Source organism: Salmo salar, chromosome 14 (genome assembly GCF_965601325.2).
Source record: "Salmo salar chromosome 14, fSalSal1, whole genome shotgun sequence".
Lineage (NCBI taxonomy): Eukaryota > Metazoa > Chordata > Actinopteri > Salmoniformes > Salmonidae > Salmo > Salmo salar.
Genome location: NC_138304.1, coordinates 48,340,001 through 48,357,500, shown reverse-complemented (window position 1 = coordinate 48,357,500; position 17,500 = coordinate 48,340,001). Strand labels below are relative to the sequence as shown.

At 43.4% G+C, this 17,500-nt stretch overlaps 1 protein-coding gene across 8 annotated transcripts in view; it reads right to left on the bottom strand.

Moving 5' to 3' along the window:
* Positions 1-17,500, bottom strand: part of LOC106569653 (receptor-type tyrosine-protein phosphatase F) — a 470,260-nt gene that overhangs the window by 7,088 nt on the left and 445,672 nt on the right. For 7 of the 8 annotated variants that reach the window (XM_082961019.1, XM_082961018.1, XM_082961020.1 and 4 more), the window contains 2 exons: positions 12,909-13,194; positions 3,201-3,379 (listed from right to left, as the gene is read on the bottom strand). In XM_082961019.1, coding sequence (XP_082817145.1) covers positions 3,201-3,379; positions 12,909-13,194 — 465 coding nt within the window. Of the gene's footprint in view, positions 1-3,200; positions 3,380-12,908; positions 13,195-16,234; positions 16,287-17,500 lie in introns of those variants that run through there. The other variant, XM_082961022.1, reaches the window with a different exon arrangement.

The following is a 17,500-nucleotide window of genomic DNA, read 5'->3' as shown; positions in this document are numbered from 1 at the left end:
GACAGGGAGAGAGAAACTATCCATCTGGAAAATGCTTCATTCTCTCTCTCTCTCACACACACACACACACACACACACACACACACACACACACACACACACACACACACACACACACACACACACACACACACACACACACACACACACACACACACACCCGTGCTGTTAATGGGAGCGGTTGTCATTAAGGTATTTACATAGTGACAAAGCAGTCTGGGTCTCTGGGGAACAGTTTTCATTAACACTTAATAGGATGAGAGAAAAGCTGTGTGTTAAAGTTTATGGGATGAATGTAGAGGAGAGAAAAGCTGTGTGTTAAAGTTTATGGGATGAATGTAGAGGAGAGAAAAGCTGTGTGTTAAAGTTTATGGGATAAATGTAGAGGAGAGAAAAGCTGTGTGTTAAAGTTTATGGGATAAATGTAGAGGAACAAGCTGTGTGTTAAAGTTTATGGGATGTATGTAGAGGAACAAGCTGTGTGTTAAAGTTTATGGGATGAATGTAGAGGAACAAGCTGTGTGTTAAAGTTTATGGGATAAATGTAGAGGAGAGAAAAGCTGTGTGTTAACCTGTTGGGTCTAGGGGGCAGCATTTGCACGTCTGGATAAAAAAAATGTACCCGATTTAATCTGGTTACTAATCCTACCCAGTAACTAGAATATGCATATACTTATTATATATGGATAGAAAACACTCTAAAGTTTCCAAAACTGTTTGAATGGTGTCTGTGAGTATAACAGAACTCATTTGGCAGGCAAAACCCTGAGACATTTTCTGACAGGAAGTGGATACCTGATGTGTTGTATTGACTTTAAACCTATCCCATTGAAAAACACAGGGGTTTAGGAATATTTTGGCACTTCCTATTGCTTCCACTAGATGTCACCAGCCTTTACAAAGTGTTTTGAGTCTTCTGGAGGGAGATCTGACCGAACAAGAGCCATGGAACGATGATGGCCCATTAGACACCTTGCGCGCGAGTTCATCTTGGGTACCCTCGTTCCAATACGTTATAAAAGAGTATGCATTCGTCCACCTTGAATATTATTCATGTTCTGGTTAAAAAAGGCCCTAATGATTTATGCTATACAACGTTTGACATGTTTGAACGAACGGAAATATATTTTTTCCCCTCGTTCATGACGAGAAGTCCGGCTGGCTTACATCATGTGCTAACGAGACGGAGATTTTTGGACATAAATGATGAGCTTTTTTGAACAAAACTACATTCGTTATGGACCTGTGATACCTGGAAGTGACATCTGATGAAGAGAATCAAAGGTAATGGATTATTTACATAGTATTTTCGATTTTAGATCTCCCCAACATGACGTCTAGTCTGTATCGCAACGCGTATTTTTCTGGGCGCAGTGCTCAGATTATTGCAAAGTGTGATTTCCCAGTAAGGTTATTTTTAAATCTGGCAAGTTGATTGCGTTCAAGAGATGTAAATCTATAATTCTTTAAATGACAATATAATATTTTACCAATGTTTTCTAATTTTAATTATTTAATTTCTGACGCTGACTTGACTGCCGGTTATTGGAGGGAAACGATTTCCTCAACATCAATGCCATAGTAAAACGCTGTTTTTGGATATAAATATGAACTTGATAGAACTAAAAATGCATGCATTGTCTAACATAATGTCCTAGGAGTGTCATCTGATGGAGATTGTAAAAGGTTAGTGCATCATTTTAGCTGGTTTTATGGTTTTGGTGACCCTGTCTTTGACTTGACAAAACATTACACACAACTCTTGTAAATGTACTGTCCTAACATACTCTAAATTTATGCTTTCGCCGTAAAACCTTTTTGAAATCGTAAAACGTGGTTAGATTAAGGAGATGTTTATCTTTCAAATGGTGTAACATAGTTGTATTTTTGAAAAATTTGAATTTTGACATTTATTTGGATTCAAATTTGCCGCTCTTGAAATGCACCTGCTGTTGATGGAGTGCACCACGGGTGGCACGCTAGCGTCCCACCTAGCCCCAAGAGGTTAAAGTTTATGGGATGAATGTAGAGGAGAGAAAAGCTGTGTATTAAAGTTTATGGGATAAATGTAGAGGAGGAACAAGCTGTGTGTTAAAGTTTATGGGATGTATGTAGAGGAACAAGCTGTGTGTTAAAGTTTATGGGATGTATGTAGAGGAACAAGCTGTGTGTTAAAGTTTATGGGATGTATGTAGAGGAACAAGCTGTGTGTTAAAGTTTATGGGATGTATGTAGAGGAACAAGCTGTGTGTTAAAGTTTATGGGATGTATGTAGAGGAACAAGCTGTGTGTTAAAGTTTATGGGATGTATGTAGAGGAACAAGCTGTGTGTTAAAGTTTATGGGATGTATGTAGAGGAACAAGCTGTGTGTTAAAGTTTATGGGATGAATGTAGAGGAGAGAAAAGCTGTGTGTTAAAGTTTATGGGATAAATGTAGAGGAGAGAAAAGCTGTGTGTTAAAGTTTATGGGATAAATGTAGAGGAGAGAAAAGATGTGTGTTAAAGTTTATGGGATGAATGTAGAGGAACAAGCTGTCTCTCTCTCTCTCTCCTCCTGCCTCTCTCCACTGTGTGAGGCCACATTTAATCTCTGTCCTCTCAGGAAGGCTCATAGCCTTATAAGCTAACAGGCCATGTCAGCACAGGTCGTAGTTTCAACATGGAGTGGTTAATCAACACCCAGGGATGTCTGAGGCAGAGACGACTGAGGATGGATGGACACATTGATTGGACTGATCCAGTCCTGGAGGGCCACAGTGCGTGAAGAAACAGCTGACAGAAGGAGAAAGTTTTGGCCCACCCCAGTCTGACCCAGCTAGACTAGACAGTGAGAGAATCTCTACTGCATTTCCTTTATTCCTCGTGTCCTTCTCAAAACCCATTGGATGAGAAGGTCAAAGGGTCCCTCCCCTCTAAGGAGAGAGGGCGCAAGGAATCAAGGCAATGCAAATGAGATTCTCCCTGTGTCTATAATGATTCCTAAATCAATTCACACAATTGTTGCTGCTTCTCCTCCTAACCTGTAACCGCCGATGCAGCTGGCGTTGATGTAGTCAGACCACACACACACACACACACACACACACACACACACACACACACACACACACACACACACACACACACACACACACACACACACACACACACACCACACACACACACACACACACACACACACACTCTCTCTCTCTCTTACCTGTATCCATCGATGCAGCTGGCGTTGATGTAGTCAGACCCCTCCACTCCTCTGATAGGCTGCAGACACACGCGTGTCGACTCGAAGGGCATGATGTTCACCAGCCGGTTCTTGAACTTATTGCAGGGCAGGTTGGCACTGATGAACCTGGAGGTGTGGGCTTTGGAGTTAGCCAGTCTCTGTGAGAGAGGGAGGGAATAAGGAGAGGAGAAAAGGAGAAAGGGAGAGAACAGGAGGAGATAGAAGAAGGGAGATAGAAGAAGGAGGGGAGAAAAGGAGGGGAGAGAGAAGGAGGAGAGAAAAGGAGGATAGAGAAGGAGGGGAGGAGAGAGGAGGATAGAGAAGGAGGAGAGAGAAGGAGGGAGATAGGGAAGAAGAGAGAAGGAGGAGGGGAGAGAGAAGGAGGATAGAAAAGGAGGAGAGAGAAGGAGGGAGATAGGGAAGAGGAGAGAATGACGAGGGGAGAGAGAAGGAGGATAGAGAAGGAGGAGAGAGAAGGAGGGAGATAGGGAAGAGGAGAGAAAAGGAGGAGGGGAGAGAGAAGGAGGATAGAGAAGGAGGAGAGAGAAGGAGGGAGATAGGGAAGAGGAGAGAAAAGGAGGAGGGGAGAGAGAAGGAGGATAGAGAAGGAGGAGAGAGAAGGAGGGAGATAGGAGGGGAGAGAGAAGGAGGATAGAGAAGGAGGAGAGAGAAGGAGGGAGATAGGGAAGAGGAGAGAAAAGGAGGAGGGGAGAGAGAAGGAGGATAGAGAAGGAGGAGAGAGAAGGAGGGAGATAGGGAAGAGGAGAGAAAAGGAGGAGGGGAGAGAGAAGGAGGATAGAGAAGGAGGAGAGAGAAGGAGGGAGATAGGAGGGGAGAGAGAAGGAGGATAGAGAAGGAGGAGAGAGAAGGAGGGAGATAGGGAAGAGGAGAGAAAAGGAGGAGAGAGAAGGAGGGAGATAGGGAAGAGGAGAGAAGGAGGAGGGGAGAGAGAAGGAGGATAGAGAAGGAGGAGAGAGGAGGGAGATAGGGAAGAGGAGAGAAGGAGGAGAGAGAAGGAGGGAGATAGGGAAGAGGAGAGAAGGAGGAGAGGAGAGAGAAGGAGGATAGAGAAGGAGGATAGAGAAGGAGGGAGATAGGGAAGAGGAGAGAGAAGGAGGGAGATAGGGAAGAGGAGAGAGAAGGAGGGAGATAGGGAAGAGGAGAGAAAAGGAGGAGGGGAGAGAGTATCACTCACATGTACTTCACTTTATTGTGTTTCTTTAACAGGGGCTCATTAATGTATATCACATTAATAGCAGCAGGACTTTACTGATAGTAACAGTAAGGCATGGTGGGTATAAAATGGTTGTAATGGCTATAGTAGATGGGGGTGGGTGTCCACAGAGCTGGCAACACACACACAGCAGAGCCTGCTGGAGAGATGGGAGTGGGGGAGTGGAGAGGCGTGACTGGCTCAGTCCTGGACCTGGCAGCTCTCACACCACAGATGGACATCACAGGAGTGGACAGACCTGGTGTTTCTCTGTGTGTGGTGGCCAGACTGCCTGGGCTTGAACGGCAGGGCTCGTTCCTCTCTCGCTCCCCCCTGTCCCCCTCTCTCACTCGTATCCTCTCCCTCTCTCTCTCCTTCTACCACTGGAAGAGCTACAGAGCACTGGAGATCATGTAAACAGGACCTTAATGACTCTATTTAGTAAGTCGTACATAGAGTCTGTCTTACCCTTTTCGCTAACACTTTACTTGACACCCAGTGTCATAACACATTATGGCACATTCATAACCATGTCATAACAGCTGACATAACTTGTTATAACCTGTCATAACACTGTCATGACCCATATATTTACATCTGTTGTGAAATGTATAGTGTTATTTTATGGCTGGTTATGACACCTACATAAGAGTGTCAATATCCACATTTATTCAAATTAGTTTTTCCCCTGCCACGAAATTACCTTTTGTTTGAAAGTTTGTTTCTTAGATCCTTTGTTGTTGTAATGAATTCTTTACAGTCCTGTTTTTTTCCATCATATTTTAAATATCTTGTAGAAAATACACTTTATGACACTGTCTAGAAGCATTATGACCATAATAATCATAAAAGCAAGATAGGCCTATTCATGAATTGATGATTAAAAGATTGTGGGGGCTATTTTGTTAGACTTCAGTGCGGCTTTTGACATTATCGTTCATAGTCTGCTGCTGGAAAAACATATGTGTTATGGCTTTACACCCCCTGCTGTACTGTGGATAAAGAGTTACCTGTCTAACAGAACACAGAGGGTGTTATTTAATGGAAGCCTCTCCAACATAATCCAGGTAGAATCTGGAATTCCCCAGGGCAGCTGTCTAGGCCCCTTAGGTTTTTCAATCTTTACTAACGACATGCTACTAGCTTTGAGTAAAGCCAGTGTGTCTATGTATGCGGATGACTCAACACTATACACATCAGCTACTACAGCAATTTAAATGACTACAACACTTAACAAAGAGCTGCAGTTAGTTTCAGAATGGGTGATTAGGATAAAGTTTGTCCTAAATACTTCCAAAACTAAAAGCATTGTATTTGGGACAAATCATTCAATGAACCCTAAACCTCAACTAAATCTTGTAATGAATAATGTGGAAATTGAGCAAGTTGAGGTGACTAAACTGCTTGGAGTAACCCTGGATTGTAAACTGTCATGATCAAAACATATTGATACAACAGTAGTTAAGATAGAGAGAAGTCTGTCCATAATAAAGCACTACTCTGCCTTTTGAGCAGCATGGCTGGCCTTTGGATGTAGACAGAGAGCAAACATTAATAATATGCATGTCAATCTCTCCTGGCTCAAAGTGGAGGAGGGATTGACTTCATCACTACTTGTATTTATGAGAGGTATTGACATGTTGAATGCATCAAGCTGTCTGTCTAAACTACTGGCACACAGCTCAGACACCCATTCATACCCCACAAGACATGCCACCAGAGGTCTCTTCACAGTCCCCAAGTCCAGAACAGACTATGGGAGGCGCACAGTACTACATAGAGCCATGACCATATGGAACTCTATTCCACATCAGGTAACTGATTTTTTAATTTTTTTTATTTAACCTTTCATTTAAACTAGCCAAGTCAGTTAAGAACAAATTCTTATTTACAATGACGGCCTACCAAAAGGCCTCCTGCGGGGACGGGGGCTAGGATTAAAAATAAATACAATATAAATATAGGACAAAACCCACATCACGACAAGAGAGACAACACAACACTACATAAAGAGAGACCTAAGACAACAACATAGCAAGGCAGCAACAAATGACAACACAGCCTGGTAGCAACACAACATGACAGCAGCACAACATGATAGCAACGCAACATGACAACAACATGGTAGCAACACAACATGGTAGAAACACAACATGATAGCAACGCAACATGACAACAACATGGTAGCAACACAACATGACAGCAGCACAACATGATAGCAACGCAACATGACAAGAACATGGTAGCAACACAACATGGTAGCAACACAACATGATAGCAACGCAACATGACAACAACATGGTAGCAACACAACATGGTAGCAACACAACATGATAGCAACGCAACATGACAACAACATGGTAGCAACACAACATGGTAGCAACACAACATGATAGCAACGCAACATGACAACAACATGGTAGCAACACAACATGGATGCAGCACAAAACATGGTACAAACATTATTGGGCATAGACAACAGCACAAAGGGCAAGAAGGTAGAGACACCAATACATCGCACAAAGCAGCTATAACTATCAGTAAGAGTGTCCATGATTGAGTCATTGAATGAAGAGATTGAGAGAAAACTGTCCAGTTTGAGTGTTTGTTGCAGCTCGTTCCAGTCGCTAGCTGCAGCGAACTGAAAAGAGGAGCGACCCAGGGATGTGTGTGCTTTGTGGACCTTTAACAGAATGTGACTGGCAGAACGGGTGTTGTATGTGGAGGATGAGGGCTGCAGTAGATATCTCTGAGGGCTGCAGTAGATATCTCTGAGGACTGCAGTAGATATCTCCTGATGCTAGCAGTAGAATCAGATTTTAAAAAACAGATAAAAATACACCTTATGGAACAGTGGGGACTGTGAAGAGACACACTCATAGGCACAGACACATGCATACACACACACGATAACATACACACTATACACACACATATATTTAGTACTGTAGATATGTGGTAGTGGAGTATGGGCCTGAGGGCACACACATAGTGTGTTATGAATTCCGTTATGAATGTAATGTTTTTAAAATTGTAAAACTGCCTTAATTTAACTGGACCCCAGGAAGAGTAGCTGCTACCTTGGCAGGAACTAATGGTGATCCATAATAAACCCCAGGAAGAGTAGCTGCTGCCTTGGCAGGAACTAATGGGGATCCATAATAAACCCCAGGAAGAGTAGCTGCTACCTTGGCAGGAACTAATGGGGATCCATAATAAACCCCAGGAAGAGTAGCTGCTGCCTTGGCAGGAACTAATGGGGATCCATAATAAACCCCAGAAAGAGTATCTTCTACCTTGGCAGGAACTAATGGGGATCCATAATAAACCCCAGGAAGAGTAGCTGCTGCCTTGGCAGGAACTAATGGGGATACATAATAAACCCCAGGAAGAGTATTTTTACCTTGACAGGAACTAATGGGGATCCATTATAAACCCCAGGAAGAGTAGCTGCTGCCTTGGCAGGAACTAATGGGGATCCTTAATAAAGCCCAGGAAGAGTAGCTGCTGCCTTGGCAGGAACTAATGGGGATCAATAATAAACCCCAGGAAGAGTATCTTCTACCTTGGCAGGAACTAATGGGGATCCATAATAAACCCCAGGAAGAGTACCTGCTACCTTGAAAGGAACTAATGGGGATCCATAATAAACCCCAGGAAGAGTAGCTGCTGCCTTGGCAGGAACTAATGGGGATCCATAATAAACCCCAGGAAGAGTAGCTGCTGCCTTGGCAGGAACTAATGGGGATCTATAATAAACCCCAGGAAGAGTAGCTGCTACCTTGACAGGAACTAATGGGGATCCACAATAAACCCCAGGAAGAGTAGCTGCTGCCTTGACAGGAACTAATGGGGAACCATAATAAACCCCAGGAAGAGTAGCTGCTGCCTTGGCAGGAACTAATGGGGATCCATAATAAACCCCAGGAAGAGTATCTTCTACCTTGACAGGAACTAATGGGGATCCATTATAAACCCCAGGAAGAGTAGCTGCTGCCTTGGCAGGAACTAATGGGGATCCTTAATAAACCCCAGGAAGAGTAGCTGCTGCCTTGGCAGGAACTAATGGGGATCAATAATAAACCCCAGAAAGAGGAGCTGCTGCCTTGGCAGGAACTAATGGGGGTCCATAATAAACCCCAGGAAGAGTGGCTGCTGCCTTGGCAGGAACTAATGGGGATCCATAATAAACCCCAGGAAGAGCGGCTGCTGCCTTGGCAGGAACTAATGGGGATCCATAATAAACCCCAGGAAGAGCAGCTGCTGTCTTGACAGGAACTAATGGGGATCCATAATAAACCCCAGGAAGAGTAGCTGCTGCCTTGGCAGGAAATAATGGGGATCCATAATAAACCCCAGGAAGAGTGGCTGCTGCCTTGGCAGGAGCTAATGGGGATCAATAATAAATACAAATACAGTTGAAGTCAGAAGTTTACATACACCTTAGCCAAATACATTTAAACTCAGTTTTTCACAATTCCTGACATTTAATCCAAGTAAAAATTCCATGTCTTAAGTCAGGTAGGATCACCACTTTATAAAAAAAAATTGAAATGTCAGAATAATAGTAGAGAGAATGATTTATTTCAGCTTTTATTTCTTTCATCACATTCCCAGTGGGTCAGAAGTTTACATTCACTCAATTATTATTTGGTAGCATTGCCTTTAAATTGTTTAACTTGGGTCAAACGTTTCAGGAAGCCTTCCAGAAGCTTCCCACAATAAGTTGGGTGAATTTTTGCCCATTCCTCCTGAGAGAGCTGGTGTAACTGAGTCAGGTTTGTAGGCCTCCTTGCTCGCACACACTTTTTCAGTTCTGCCCACACATTTTCTATAGGATTGAAGTCAGGGCTTTGTGATGGCCACTCCAATACCTTGACTTTGTTGTCCTTAAGCCATTTTGCCACTACTTTGGATGTACGCTTGGGGTCATTGTCCATTTGGAAGACCCATTTGCGACCAAGCTTTAACTTCCTGACTGATGTCGTGAGATGTTGCTTCAATATATCCACATAATTTTACTCCCTCATGATGCCATCTATTTTGTGAAGTGCACCAGTCCCTCCTGCAGCAAAGCACCCCCACAACATGATGCTGCAACCCTCGTGCTTCACGGGGGGGATGGTGTTCTTCGGCTTGCAAGCATCCCCCTTTTTCCTCCAAACATAACGATGGTCATTACGACCAAACAGTTCTATTTTTGTTTCATCGGACCAGAGGAGATTTCTCAAAAAAGTACAATCTTTGTCCCCATGTGCAGTTGCAAACCGTAGTCTGGCTTTTCTATGGGGGTTTCGGAGCACTGGCTTCTTCCTTGCTGAGTGGCCTTTCAGGTTATGTTGATATAGGACTCGTTTTACTGTGGATATAGATACTTTTGTACCTGTTTCCTCCAGCATCTTCACATGGTCCTTTGCTGTTGTTCTGGACTTTTCACACAAAAGTACATTCATCTCTAGGAGATGGTGTGACGGCTGCGTGGTCCCATGGTGTTTATACTTGCGTACTATTGTTTGTACAGATGAACGACTTGTGGAGGTCTACAATTTTTTTTCTGACTTCCGACTTCAACTGTATGTACATGTCCTTATATCAGCCATTAGTAAAAAAACAAGGTGTCTTGTCCTGATCCTGAAATCTGTTCCTGCATTCATCCCAGTCATCAGCAACAGAACATTGGGGTAGGTGCACGTCTGACATCAATGTGTGAGCAATTACAAAGATAATTTAATATGGTCAACAAATATATATTTATGTTTATGTTATATATATATATATATTTATATTTATGTTACATATATATATTTATGTTTATGTTATATATATATATGTTTATGTTATATATATAAATATTTATGTTTTATATATATTTATGTTATATATATATTTAAGTTTTATATATATATATATATTTTTGTTATATATATATATGTTATATATTTATGTTTATGTTATATATATATTTATGATATGTATATATATTTATGTTATATATATATTTATGTTTATATATAAATGTATGTTTATGTTATATATATATTTATGTTTATGTTATATATATATTTATGTTATATATATATTTCTGTTTATGATATATATATATATATATTTATGTTATATATATTTGTTTATGTTATATATATACATGTATTTATGTTTATGTAATATATATATTTATGTTTATGTTATATATATGTTATATATATATTTATGTTATATATATATTTATGTTATATATTTATGTTTATGTTATATATATTTTTGTTATATATATATATGTATGTATATATGTTTATATATATATGTTTATATATATATGTTTATATATATATAACATAAACATACTGTTGACAAGTAGACTATGGTGTAATGGAATGTTTTGCCTTGTGTAGCTGGTTTAGTGGGTTTTAACACTCTAATGTAGGTGTCATAACCAGCCATAAGATAACACTATACATGTCACAACAGGTGTAAATATATGACAGTGTTATGAACATATTAGAACAGGTTATGACAAGTTATGTTAGCTGTCATGACCTATTATGATATGGTTATGACTGTGTCATAACGTGTTATGACGCTGGCTGTCAAGTAAAATGTTACCAAATGGGTTTTGATTTCCTGGTACCACAACCTTTGTGTAAAAACAAAAAATGCACTTGCTAGAATAGTGAAAGTGGTCAGTAAGACCAGGGGTCATCAGCTGGGTCATCTATCTGACCTGTATAACAGGCGAGGAAGACAGAATCCATCCTGTCTGACTTTTCCCGGCCCCTACACCATGAGTTCCATCCTGTCTGACACCATGAGTTCCATCCTGTCTGACACCATGAGTTCCATCCTGACTGACACCATGAGTTCCATCCTGTCTGACACCATGAGTTCCATCCTGTCTGACACCATGAGTTCCATCCTGTCTGACACCATGAGTTCCATCCTGTCTGACACCATGAGTTCCATCCTGTCTGACACCATGAGTTCCATCCTGTCTGACACCATGAGTTCCATCCTGTCTGACTGTGTCCAGCCCCTACACCGTTGAACTTTGTCATTGTAGTAGTATTGATGGCTGTCATCTCTATGACTTGAACTGTATGTCATTGTAGTAGTATTGATGGCTGTCAGCCCTATGACTTGAAATGTATGTCATTGTAGTAGTATGACTTGAACTGTATGTCATTGTAGTAGTATTGATGGCTGTCAGCTCTATGACTTGAACTGTATGTCATTGTAGTAGTATTGATGGCTGTCAGCCCAATGACTTGAACTGTATGTCATTGTAGTAGTATTGATGGCTGTCAGCTCTATGACTTGAACTGTATGTCATTGTAGTAGTATTGATGGCTGTCAGCCCTATGACTTGAACTGTATGTCATTGTAGTAGTATTGATGGCTGTCAGCCCTATGACTTGAAATGTATGTCATTGTGAGCCATGTGGATTTATATGTTCAACGTTGTTTTATATGGTCATTTTCTGGGACAATAAACTTTAAACTACTGTAGAACCTGGGCAACTGGCTGCCCCTTTTGTAGACCTGTGGAACAATTTCCCGCCAAATTAAAAAAATATTCTGAAGGAACTCAGTCGGGGTCTCAACTTATTGTTGCTAGGTAGAATAGTAGAATACACCATAAACATATACACATTTTGAAATGTGGTTCTACACCAGCAGTTTTTTCTCTTGTTTTATCAGTCACTGGTAGTTACTCAATTAACCAGCGCATTGTTTTGTTTTTTTAGATTGGTAAATTAGTCTTAACGGCCAGCGATCTAAACTTGTAGTAATCACGACTGAATTACCGACCGGGGGCCCGCGTTGATATCGTTAGTCACTCTCACTCAGATATCATGTTAAAAACGGTCAATACTTCTCTCCACCACATGGCAAAAATGTGTAGAATTGCAGCAAATTTACTTTAAAAACGGTTTTCTATTCACTGTAGTGGAGGGCCGCTAAAATGTTTTGCTTGCTGCTTGGGTGGGGTCCCTCCAACAAAAATGTTGCTTAGGCCCCTAAAAGTCTCCGGCCGGCTCTGACTGCATGTCTGGGAATGGATGTGGGTACGCAGGCCCCCCGAGCCACTGCAGCCCCTTATGATGAGTTCCCATTTTTGTTGCGGGCCACCGGCCCCTTCCTTCACAGTTGCCCATCCCTGAACTACACTGTCAAATCACAGGAGGAGGAAGGAGGGTCAGGGACCAATGAGGTAACAGATCTGAAACATCTCCACTGTCACTGTCCAATCACAGGAGTAGTGGCTCCACCTCAACATCTGATAGGCAGGGTAGAATCCTCAACTAGGAATGTATTGGGTAACAATGGTTTACACCTATCCAATCCGTTTCTGATCTACATGTCTAAAGGTTCAGAGGTCATTTCTATTGGGGAGCGAGATGTCAGCTTGATCTCCGGCTCATTATGATGATGATGGTGGCGATGAAGATTGTACATATTATTATTAATAATATTACCTTAAACTCCAGCTCCATGGCGGTGACGGTCTCCCCTGTGGGTGGCTGGGTGAGTTTCTGGATGTGTGCGTACAGGTTGCGTGCGGGGACCTCAGTGAGGCCACAGGTGGCAGCCTCTAGCAGGGCCTCGTGGATGAACACATATTGGTCCTCGGTCTGCACCATGTAGTTCCTCTGAGCTCTCATACACGTCACATGACCGTAGATATCCACTGACTTCTCATGCTTCATACGCTCCAGCATGGCCTCGATCACGATCAGGCAGCCTGTTCTACCCACGCCCGCACTGAGGGAGGAGAGAGGTTAACATTACACGATCAGGCAGCCTGTTCTACCCACGCCCGCACTGAGGGGGGAGGAGAGAGGTTAACATTACACGATCAGGCAGCCTGTTCTACCCACGCCCGCACTGAGGGGGGAGGGAGGAGAGAGGTTAACATTACACGATCAGGCAGCCTGTTCTACCCACGCCCGCACTGAGGGGGGAGGAGAGAGGTTAACCTGTTAGGGCTAGGGGGCAGTATTGACAAGGCTGGATAAAAAACATACCCGATTTAATCTGGTTACCACTCCTACCCAGTAACTAGAATATGCATATACTTATTACATATGGATAGAAAACACCCTAAAGTTTCTAAAACTGTTTGAATGGTGTCTGTGAGTATAACAGAACTCAAATGGCAGGTCAAAACCTCAGAGATTCCTTTACAGGAAGTGGCCTGTCTGACCATTTCTTGAACTTCTTTTCCATCTCTATCTTTTACTAAGGATCTCTGCTCTAACGTGACACTTCCCACGTCTTCCATAGGCTCTCAGAGCCCGGGAAAAAACAGAATGTCGTCATTCCAGCCCCAGGCTGAAACACATTATCGCCTTTCTCAAGTGGCCGATCAAGGGACTCTGGGCTTATGCGCATGACCCGACCGCCCCCGCCTTTGTGATTTTTTCCTCTGTTTGCCGAAAAGGAGATTCCCTGTCGGAATATTATCGCTTTTCTACGAGAAAAATGGCGTAAAAATGGATTTTAAACAGCGGTTGACATGCTTCGAAGTACGGTAATGGAATATTTAGAATTTTATTGTCACGAATTGCGCCATGCGCGCGACACTTCTTTACCATTTCAGATAGTGTCTGGAACGCACGAACAAAACGCCGCTATTCGGATATAACGATGGATTATTTTGGACCAAACCAACATTTGTTATTGAAGTAGCAGTCCTGGGAGTGCATTCTGACGAAGACAACAAAAGGTAATGAAACTTTTATAATAGTAAATATGATTATGGTGAGTGCTAAACTTGCCGGGTGTCTAAATAGCGAGCCCGTGATGCCTGGGCTATGTACTTAGAATATTGCAAAATGTGCTTTCACCAAAAAGCTATTTTAAAATCGGACATATCGAGTGCATAGAGGAGGTCTGTATCTATAATTCTTAAAATAATTGTTATGCTTTTTGTGAACGTTTATCGTGAGTAATTTAGTAAAATGTTAGCGAATTCCCCGGAAGTTTGCGGGGGGTATGCTAGTTCTGAACGTCACATGCTAATGTAAAAAGCTGGTTTTTGATATAAATATGAACTTGATTGAACAAAACATGCATGTATTGTATAACATAATGTCCTAGGGTTGTCATCTGATGAAGATCATCAAAGGTGAGTGCTGCATTTAGCTGTCTTCTGGGTTTTGGTGACATTATATGCTGGCTTGAAAAATGGGTGTCTGATTATTTCTGGCTTGGTACTCTGCTGACATAATCTAATGTTTTGCTTTCGTTGTAAAGCCTTTTTGAAATCGGACAGTGTGGTTAGATTAACGAGAGTCTTGTCTTTAAATAGCTGTAAAATAGTCATATGTTTGAGAAATTGAAGTAATAGGATTTTTAAGGTTTTGAAAATCGCGCCACAGGCTGCAAGTGGCTGTTACGTAGGTGGGACGAATTCGTCCCGCCTAGCCCAGAGAGGTTAACATTACACGATCAGGCAGCCTGTTCTACCCACGCCCGCACTGAGGGAGGAGGGAGGAGAGAGGTTAACATTACACGATCAGGCAGCCTGTTCTACCCACGCCCGCACTGAGGGGGGAGGAGAGAGGTTAACATTACACGATCAGGCAGCCTGTTCTACCCACGCCCGCACTGAGGGAGGAGGGAGGAGAGAGGTTAACATTACACGATCAGGCAGCCTGTTCTACCCACGCCCGCACTGAGGGGGGAGGAGAGAGGTTAACATTACACGATCAGGCAGCCTGTTCTACCCACGCCCGCACTGAGGGAGGAGGGAGGAGAGAGGTTAACATTACACGATCAGGCAGCCTGTTCTACCCACGCCGGCACTGAGGGAGGAAGGAGGAGAGAGGTTAGCATTACACGATCAGGCAGCCTGTTCTACCCACGCCGGCACTGAGGGAGGAAGGAGGAGAGAGGTTAACATTAAACGATCAGGCAGCCTGTTCTACCCACGCCCGCACTGAGGGAGGAGGAGAGAGGTTAACATTACACGATCAGGCAGCCTGTTCTACCCACGCCCGCACTGAGGGAGGAGGAGAGAGGTTAACATTACACGATCAGGCAGCCTGTTCTACCCACGCCCGCACTGAGGGGGGAGGAGAGAGGTTAACATTACACGATCAGGCAGCCTGTTCTACCCACGCCCGCACTGAGGGAGGATGGAGGAGAGAGGTTAACATTACACGATCAGGCAGCCTGTTCTACCCACGCCTGCACTGAGGGAGGAGGGAGGAGAGAGGTTAACATTACACGATCAGGCAGCCTGTTCTACCCACGCCGGCACTGAGGGAGGAAGGAGGAGAGAGGTTAACATTACACGATCAGGCAGCCTGTTCTACCCACGCCCGCACTGAGGGAGGAGGAGAGAGGTTAACATTACACGATCAGGCAGCCTGTTCTACCCACGCCTGCACTGAGGGAGGAGGGAGGAGAGAGGTTAACATTACACGATCAGGCAGCCTGTTCTACCCACGCCGGCACTGAGGGAGGAAGGAGGAGAGAGGTTAACATTACACGATCAGGCAGCCTGTTCTACCCACGCCCGCACTGAGGGAGGAGGGAGGAGAGAGGTTAACATTACACGATCAGGCAGCCTGTTCTACCCACGCCCGCACTGAGGGGGGAGGAGAGAGGTAACATTACACGATCAGGCAGCCTGTTCTACCCACGCCCGCACTGAGGGAGGAGGGAGGAGAGAGGTTAACATTACACGATCAGGCAGCCTGTTCTACCCACGCCCGCACTGAGGGGGGAGGAGAGAGGTTAACATTACACGATCAGGCAGCCTGTTCTACCCACGCCCGCACTGAGGGAGGAGGGAGGAGAGAGGTTAACATTACACGATCAGGCAGCCTGTTCTACCCACGCCCGCACTGAGGGAGGGAGGAGAGAGGTTAACATTACACGATCAGGCAGCCTGTTCTACCCACGCCTGCACTAAGGGAGGGAGGAGAGAGAAGGGAAACATTTAATTGGACCTATCGCAATTGAATTCAATACAACTTTATTAATCGTAGAGAGGCAACGTCAGGGTTATACAGTAATATCTAGGAGACTTTTCAAACCTGTACCTCATTAACTTTTTTTCTGTCTGGTAATACATGTCCCAAAAATATATCTCAGATAAAGGACAGGCATTTCAGAACAAACTTCATGTAGATTTGTTTTGGGGTGTCATGACGTTGGCCTCTTTGAGTACAGGGAGGACAGTTCACCCCCTCCCCCCTTGCACCATCCCCCAACCTACCTCCCCCCACCCAGGCCCTGTGTGAGGGGGTTGTAAAATTCCAGAGGAGAATCTTACAACCACATGGCCCAGTTGAGACACAGAGGGGTCCCATAGAGAGACACAGGAAATTCTTCCAACTCACAGAATTGGGGAACCGAATTACATTTGTGTTCTGGAGAAGGTATGGAAGATTGGTGAAGAATCCAGCTACGAACTGGTCCGCTTGGTACAATTTTGTGATACTCAGAAGAGACAATATAGCCATATTACCATAAAACGGTTTATATAATAGCCTCAGCCTTGAGACTTGCATCCACATGGTTGTATAGAATGTATTAATAAGGATAAAGCTATTTGTAAGACATTGAGATGCTATGTACTGATGTTAATGTGATAGAATTGTATTTCTGTACCAAGCTTAACTCAGTCATCGGCACGCCCCCAGGGACACAGACAGGACCAGGCGTCATGTGACAAGCTGTTCTATGTCACTATAAAACCCACCCTGATTTACATTTCTCCAGACCCGGCCTCCACTCCATTGCGAGTTGGCCAATAGGTTTGACCATCCAAGTACTCTACTGAAAGTGAACTATACCACGTGGTTAACTTTTAGACTATCGATACCGACAGAATAAGAACAAGTCTTTGATATTAATTATTAGTCTGCAGCTAAGTAAATTATATCATCGAACGCGAAGACCAACGAAACATCCATTCTATAACGACATTAATGAATGTCGCTTTGAAAGATCCATTCTAACCGAGAGAGAGAGAGAGAGAGAGAGAGAGAGAGAGAGAGAGAGAGAGAGAGAGAGAGAGAGAGAGAGAGAACGCGGACAAAACTCTCCAACAGAA